At 38.9% G+C, this 8,036-nt stretch overlaps 1 protein-coding gene and 1 pseudogene across 1 annotated transcript; one reads left to right on the top strand and one right to left on the bottom strand.

The window, feature by feature from the left end:
- Positions 1-270: 270 nt before the first annotated feature.
- Positions 271-4,063, top strand: LOC147339420 (uncharacterized; annotated as a pseudogene).
- LOC147339419 (uncharacterized) lies at positions 3,121-6,030 on the bottom strand. The gene is made up of 2 exons (XM_086294402.1): positions 5,087-6,030; positions 3,121-4,590 (listed from the first exon to the last, which is right to left on the bottom strand). The coding sequence occupies exons 1-2, from the start codon at positions 5,903-5,905 to the stop codon at positions 4,255-4,257; spliced, it is 1,155 nt and encodes a 384-aa protein (XP_086150528.1). The 5' UTR covers positions 5,906-6,030; the 3' UTR covers positions 3,121-4,254.
- Positions 6,031-8,036: the final 2,006 nt, after the last annotated feature.

The following is an 8,036-nucleotide window of genomic DNA, read 5'->3' as shown; positions in this document are numbered from 1 at the left end:
AAAACAGTGTGACAGCGATTGTTACATACAAAGTTGAATAGAATGCAACGTCAGGGTTAACCAAAGGTACCTATAAGGTTTCTGTTACACGCTAATGACACCTGTTACGTCTGATGAAACAGACGTTTTGCTGAAAGCATGCGTAATAAGTATACAGCACTGTATAAAACAAAATCACAAATCACCCAAAACAGGGAATATGACTGACAACTATATAAATAAGGAACAAAACCAATAAAACTGTAACCAGACAACTGAGAAAATGTGGGATTGACTGTATTGTGATGCTGATTGTAGTTACAGTGCAAATGGACACTTAAAAATGCAGTTCCCACTTCTCCACCATAGTCAGAGCTCATAATGTAGGTAGGCACAGATACTTTGACGATAATATGGTGGCTTTATTTTAATTTTGTAATTTTAATTTACATCCTTCCTTACAGCATGGGAGACTTGACTGAATTCTTGAAACAAAGAGAAGTCTCTGAGGAAATTATACAGACCTTGGAGAATGAGAAGGTACTTAATTCCAACAAGATACTGGTTGAAATGCAACTTTTCCTCATTGTTCTTAAGTTAAAAATAGAATTGTATTTTCAAGGCTGGTTGTTTCAATAAATTAAATTATTTTTCCATCTTTAGATTGATGCCAGTGTCATAAGTCTAATGACAGATGAGGAGCTGAAGACTTATTTGCCATCATACGGTGATCGTCTAGCAGTATTTGGATTTTGCAGACGGAGGGGCAGCAGCCGCAAGTCAGCGCTTTTTGAACGGCTGAAATCCAAACTGTCCAAAAGAAAATTATCTGAAGAGGATGGCAGTAGCACACGGCAAGAAGAACATTCCCAAACAACCCATAAAAGAAATGCTCTGAAGAGAAATAGAAAAATAGAAATAGGATGGATGCATTATGATGAAGACACTGAGGTTTTCAAGCAGGTTAGAGCTAGACGAGGAGGAGGAACAAGAAAAATAGACATCTGCAAGGATGCCAAGAAAAGGGACATATTACAGGTTGCAACAGGCCTGTTCTTTCCAGATGGAGGAAACATTCAGGGGCCCTTAACAGATTTTGACTGTGATCTGAAGGATTATCAAGAGATGATAGTCGATGATGCATTGACAGTAGGAGAACTTTATCATGTCACAAAACTTAATATCCTCAGGTTCTACCTCACCACAAAGAAAAAACAAAATGACAGCCTTCAGAGCTCCAACCCAGGTTTGCATCCATCTTCAGAAATTGAAGCGAGTCCTCAAAACCAAACCTCTTCTTTTACTGTCACTACAGTCCAAACATCTGCTCCATTTGAAACAATCAGCCATGATGTGACATACATTGAAGACACTCCAAACGATAACCTTCCACAATCTTCCACGCAGTCTCTAAGCGCTAACACTTCTCACAGCAGTGACATTATTTTTGTTGGCCCCTTTTCTGACAGTGAGCCAATAAATTTGGATGACACCCTGATTTTTTCTCCACAACCTGGTCCATCCAGTGAGAGAGTGAGGAGAGTAGTGGTGGTCCACAGAGGGCAGGTAATGTCAGAGCTCATTTCACATTTTAGTGATAAGGACCTTGAAGATGTCGACATCAAAATCCAGGTCTTACTGCCTGATGGAACACCTGAAATGGCCCATGACGATGGGGGAGTTGTGAGAGACTGTCTTTCAGAATTCTGGAAAGAATTCTATGACCAGTGCACCACTGGAAACGTTTACAAAGTGCCCTTCTTAAGGCATGATCTTGGGCAACCGGAGTGGGAGAGTGTGGGCAGAATCATTGCATTTGGATGGGTTAGAGAGAAATATCTGCCTGTGAAAATTGCACCTGCCATTCTGGAACAAGCTGCCTTTGGATATGTAAAGAGTGATATTGTGGAGAATTTCCTTAAGTTCATGCCTGACTCTGAGCGTACAGTGTTAGAGGCAATGCCACTGAAGTCCTATTGGAGCTTGCACACAAAACACTTGTCCAAGAGCCTGCCTATGTTATTGAACAGTGGGCAAAAACACTCAGCACTGCATGGGAAAGCCTTTGTGATCTATCTTCAGTTTATGAAACCCTCCAACCAACTGTGAGAAAAGTTCTCAAGTGTCTCACTTTCCCTGAAACAATGACGGCTCACCAGAAGCTGATTCAGAAATATCTAACTACATATGTGAAGAATGCTGAGAAGGAACATTTGTGTTTGTTCCTCAGGTTTTGCACAGGTTCAGATTTACATCTGGGAAAGAACATCATCATTGGGTTTAACGAACTGAAAGGTTTCCAGAGACGACCTGTGGCACACACATGTGGGTGTGTACTGGAGCTGTCGATAAATTATGACAGCTATCCTGACTTCAGATCGGAGATGAACAGTGTGTTGGAATCAAATGTGTGGGTTATGGACATTATCTAAAGGTTTGATTCACGGACAATGGCTTAAAAGCCATTGTTGTTTTACAACAGATTATATTTGAGTTGTGAACTAAGACTAAAGTGTTCCCATGTGAATGTCACAGCAAAGGTTTCAGGTGTTTAAAAACTGAGTTCCAAGAAAAAGTATTTGGTGAAATACCACTGTAATGCAATTTGAGGTACTTCTTTGTGTTTCTGTGTTTTCCTATTACAACTGAGGCAATATTTTTCTAAACACTTGTGAAATGCATTTCTGCAGAGGTCTCAGAGTGGCAGTCTGGAGACCATTTATAAGCATTCCCATTTCCTCAGTCAGCATGTGTGCATGTGAACAATGAAAGCAGTTTTTCCACCTTTTATTCATTTTTTCTATTATTTGAATCCAAAATCAACTTTAAAAAATGCATTAGGTTAATTTTAATTTGTCAAATTTTATTAATGTAATGTCAAAAGATGACATGTATTGTAGTGGTTCACCAGAAAATTAGAGATTGAGACCCCTGCAATATGTAGTGTATAGTACATGTAGGAGATATATGCAATATCTCCTACATGTTTTATCATCGTGCACACATTTTACAGTTTACAAGTCAGGTTTTACTTTATCATTGTATTTTATTACAGTTATGTTTGTACAGTTCTGTTTAGCCATCTGGGTTATGGTGACTTTTGCTAAATTGAATGGCCATAAGGCACACCTATATGCTTTTATTTTGGATTTCTGTGAAATCAGCAATTGCTTAGCTGAAGGTTGATTTTTGGTTGGCTTTTCCTGATTTTTGTAATGGAAAAAAACCCCTGTGTATCATAGCCCCCTTTTTCAAAACTACATAGCCGATGGGGTAGTTATTTAAAAGATATTTTCCTATATTTCTGTTTTCATGTTTGAGCCTAATGTATTTGCTTCATAGTGGTTTTAGACCACACGTTCTTATTCTTTAATTGTAGGATATTGTTATCAGATCTTGCCATATTATCCTCAATCTCTTTTTATTGTCCCATTCTTTTTGTATTTTTAATAATAATTGAACTTTTGCAAAACATATTGCATATTTTTGTTGAGTGTATTATCGTACTTTTTCCAAGTCTTGTGCTTGCAATTAGCTTTTTATAAGAATACTTTAAGGTTTTTTGTGTTACTGTAAATACAGTACAGTTATTTTGTTTTAAGACAAGATGATGGCAAAAGATCTGTGTTTTATAATAAAGTGTTCAATGAGACAAATTACATCTTTAATTTTGGTAATTTCTGGGTTTTTATTATTCTGAGGCGCAATCCGAAAAAAAAAAAGGTCCATAAATCTCACTCAGTTAGGTTATCCATATGCTAAAAAATATATAATTATACTGCCCATAATCAGGAAAACAGTCAGTATATATAAAAAGTCTCAGCAGTGAAAAAAATGACAGTGAAAATTTTTTTTACTGCTACATAACCAGATATTTCAAAACATCAATAATTACTCAAATAAAAAGAAAGATGAAAAAGCATATTTACAAAAAGTTGAAATCATAATTCCAAGGTGACATGCGCTGCATATCCTCCAAATAGCAGGTCTAACAGACATTATGTTTACATATGTTTTAATAATAAGGCTTTTAAAACAAAAAATTGGTTTGTTAATTGAAATAAACCATCCAAAAAAAAAACAACCCTCCAAAAATTAAATACAATTTTTATAGCCTTTTTCAATTGGCCCTGTTCGTGAAATACATTTTCAGGCCCTCAAAACCCATGTATGTGTGCCCCAAAAACGACAACCATCCAAAAATTAATAACTCATAAAAGTTTACAATTTAAATATGAAAATACAGAATTAAAAATGCATAACGATGTCTAACATTTAAGGCAAAAGCTCCAACTCAGTAAGCATCAACTGCCTTAGCTTTACATACAGATCCACTGTATGAAACACATCATCTGAGAAGTCCAGGTTATGTTCTGACATGAGTTCTACACAGAGATGAAAGACATCCTCTTCACATGGAAAGTCTTTGAACACGCATTCTTCAAGGCAGGCTTCAACTTTGTCCATATTGACATGTTTGAGACAGTCCCTCGCGCCATAAATGTCTGGGAGGGCATACATAAAAGATGGTCGGCCATGAGGACTTCGGGAGTTGTGGACTGGGCGCATTCTGTGGTCATTCCAGGCCAAAGCAACTTCATTTAATTCTTCCTAGATGAAAACAAAATGAACAAAAGAAACATTTTCAGGCATACAATATGAAAATGTTAATGTACAAAAGCACAACTAACTTCTACATTGATTTTCTTAGCTTACACACCATTAATTTAGCTTTGAGCTACATTAATGATATATATCCGTATATATACACACACATACCTATACACACACACACACACACACACACATCATGAACAGACAGATACTTATTTACTTAGTTTTGACCCACCAAAAATGCTAACCGAGTACAGAGAGAGGCCTAAACACATAAATAATCAATGTGTTATAATGTATAATTGTGTTCCTTGATATATATGTGGAATTTTTTTTTTAACAAAACAGTTTAAAAAAAAAAAAAAAAAAGCACTACGTTTCACGTGTACTTTAATATATCTGATGTTTCTATAATATACAAAGGCCGTGTGAGTTGTTACAAATTAAACAGTTACAATACATGTCGTTTACACAATCACCTATGTAAACTCACCTGTATAATGTGAAGAAAACAGAACTGGACCAATGATTTGTCCAAGAAAGAGTCTGAGAAGTGGCCATCCTCTCTTAGTTTGTCAAATAGTTCAATCCAGTACTGGATACACTGGCTTCGTAAGATTAGCCACCATCTTTCAATGCGTTGATTTCCTGTACTTGCTCCAAATATGACGTGCTCTCTTTCTGGTTCATTGTCTGTAAAGTGCAAAAATCGTTGCATGTGAGCCACATGGACGTTTTCTGTTCCTAGATCTAATCTCACTCGATCAGGGCAACCACCTTGTTGAATCACGGCATCCATGAAGTAGCCAGCAATTACTCTCGGGTCATTATTTGTCTTGTAAGCGTCTAGCCATATTATACTCCTTGAAAATCCGTCAATGCATCCACTGATTGCAATCCCAAATGGCTTCAGTTTATCGTAGCCGTCGATATGCCACACATAGTTGGGGCCTCTGCTATGATACACTCGCCTCCGCAGTCGTCTACGTGACCTCAAATCCACACCTTCTCCATCGAATAAACGGAGCAGAAGACGAATGGTTTCTCTGTCAGTAACAATGCCATTCATCCAACACTTCTGGTGCATCCAACGATACCCATGACACTGTCCTGAGGTTGCCAATTGTGCTTGTATAAAAGCTGCCACCTCTCCCACCTCTGTTTTGTTCTTTCTGCGCCAAAGTCGGTTGTTGTGTAAAATCCTTTCAAGTGTACGGAGGCTGATAGTAATGCCATGTGATTCAGCTAATAACGCAAGAATCTCCTCATTTGTGAAGCCACGCTTAAAATACTCAGCAATTTGTGAATTCATGATCCGTATCTATAATTAGCATTTCTGTAGCATTTGTAGCTGAGGGCTTCAGCTTCCGGGTAACACGGAAATGACGTCATTCACATAGATTACTGATTGGCAGAGCTAACTCGAAATTATGAGAAAATAACTCAAAATTTCGAGTTATTTTTCTCATAATTTCAAGTTATTAAGTCGAAATTTCGAGTTGCTAAGTCGAAATTTCGAGTTGCTAAGTTGAAATTTCGAGAAAATAAGTCGAAATTTCGAGAAAGATAACTCGAAATTTCGAGTTAAGTATCCTTTTTTTTTTTTTTTAGTGGCGGAAACGGGCTTCCATATGTAGGAGATGTGAAAGACGATGGAAAAAGGACAGGCTGTACGTTTCTCTGGAAGCTCTTAAGATAAGCTGGAAAGCTTATCAGAGGGCAGTAAAGACCGCCAAAAACTCCTATTTTTCACAACTTATTGCTGTTAATTCACATAACCCTCGTGTTTTGTATAATACCATTAATTCTGTACTGAATGCAGAGGATCATGTTCTTTTGCAATCTTCTGAGGTTATGTGTAATAAGTTTCTTAATTTCTTTGTGGATAAGGTTGCCAGTTTGAGACCCTCCACTTTATCTTCTGTTGGCCTGGCTGTGCATGTTCCCTGTTTAAATTTGCTTATTGCTTTCCAACCAATTGTTCTACCTGAACTAGAGAAGCTTGTGTTAACTGCTAACCCGTGTGGTTCTCCGAATGATGTCGCTCATCCCGGTTTTCACACACAGGGCTGAACCAGCAGGCACGGAGGCCTCTGGCAAACACAAAGCCGAACCAGCAGGCACGTGGGCCTCTGGAAAACACAGAGCAGAACCAGTAGGCGGGCGGGCCTCTGGCAGGGACAAAACAGAATCAGCAGGCGCGCGGGCCTCTGGCAGGGACAACACAAACGCTAGGTCAAAATGACCCAGGATCATGACAGTGTGGGCATTTCTGGCTTGGCACTCCTGTGGATGAAATCATACTGTATCTCTCAAACAGCAGCTTCTGTGTTAAGTTGGGCTCGTCATCGTCCTCTGTGGCCCCTCTGCCATGGGGTGTACCACAGGGATCTATTCTTGGGCCACTGGGTGCGATCTTTCGTAAACACAAAGTTTCATTTCATCTATATGCTGATGATTGCCAGCTTTTCCTTTCAGTCATTCTGATAGCTCCCCAATTGGACTCCTGCTTGATTGTCTTAGTGATGTTAAGTCATGGATGGCTCAAAACTTTTTAAATTTTAATTAATGTAAAACGGAAGCAATTCTGTTTGGCCCGAATCGTTCCTCTGATATCCCTGATGTTGACCTTGCTGCCCTGACCCCTCACCTGAAGAGCTCGATTACCAATCTTGGGTTAAAGATCGACTCTGCTCTTACCTTTGATGGCCACGTGAATGGGGTGGTGAAATCGTCATTCTATCAACTCAGGTGTCTGTCGAAGGTTAAATCTTTTCTTTCAAGGCGTGACTTGGAGACTGTTATCCATGCTTTTATAACCTCACGCTTGGATTGGCCTCTCTGCACTGGCTTCCAATTGAATTTAGGATTCATTTTAAAGTTCTTTATTGGTTTTTAAATCTTTAAATGGTCTGGCACCTGCATATTTGTTTGATTTGCTGAAGCCCTATGTCCCCACTCGTTCGCTCCGGTCAGTTGAGCAGCCGTTGCTCTCAGTCCCCAAATCATGGCTGAAACTGAGAGGAGACAGAGCGTTCTCTATCGTGGCTCCTAAGCTTTGGAGTAATCTTCCTCTTCACATTAGGCAATCGACATCAGTGCTGGTTTTTAAATCCAGATTGAAAACGCATTTTCATTCACTGGCTTTTGACTCAGTGGTTAACTGACTTGTATTTACCTATATTTTATTGTTTTCGCAATGTTTATTATTTTATCGGATTTATTATTCTACACTACACTACACACCATCTACACTGCAGACTTCTCCCACAATTCCACCCAGTGCTTCCTGCAGAAGTTCTCTGATGACTCTGCAATAGTCGGCCTCATCACTGATGGGGACGACAAGGAGTACAGAGGTCTGACCCAAGACTTTGTGGACTGGTGCCAGCTGAACTACCTCCAGATCAACGCCAGTAAAACCAAGGAACTGGTGGTAGACT

This window comes from Aulonocara sp. 'chitande type north' Nkhata Bay, linkage group LG1, assembly GCF_057382095.1.
Source record: "Aulonocara sp. 'chitande type north' Nkhata Bay isolate Kocher_YH1m ecotype deep benthic linkage group LG1, A_spYH_male_GT1.1, whole genome shotgun sequence".
In the NCBI taxonomy this organism is placed as follows: Eukaryota; Metazoa; Chordata; class Actinopteri; order Cichliformes; family Cichlidae; genus Aulonocara; species Aulonocara sp. 'chitande type north' Nkhata Bay.
Note: the sequence above shows the minus strand (reverse complement) of the source record. Positions and strands in the feature narration are given on the sequence as shown.

Excerpts from the sequence above, each read along its gene's own strand:
- LOC147339419 (XM_086294402.1), bottom strand. The coding sequence starts at position 5,905 with ATGAATTCACAAATTGCTGAGTATTTTAAGCGTGGCTTCACAAATGAG. Across the intron at positions 4,591-5,086 it reads GTTTTCTTCACATTATACAG|GAAGAATTAAATGAAGTTGC; the intron begins GTGAGTTTACAT and ends GTTTTCATCTAG.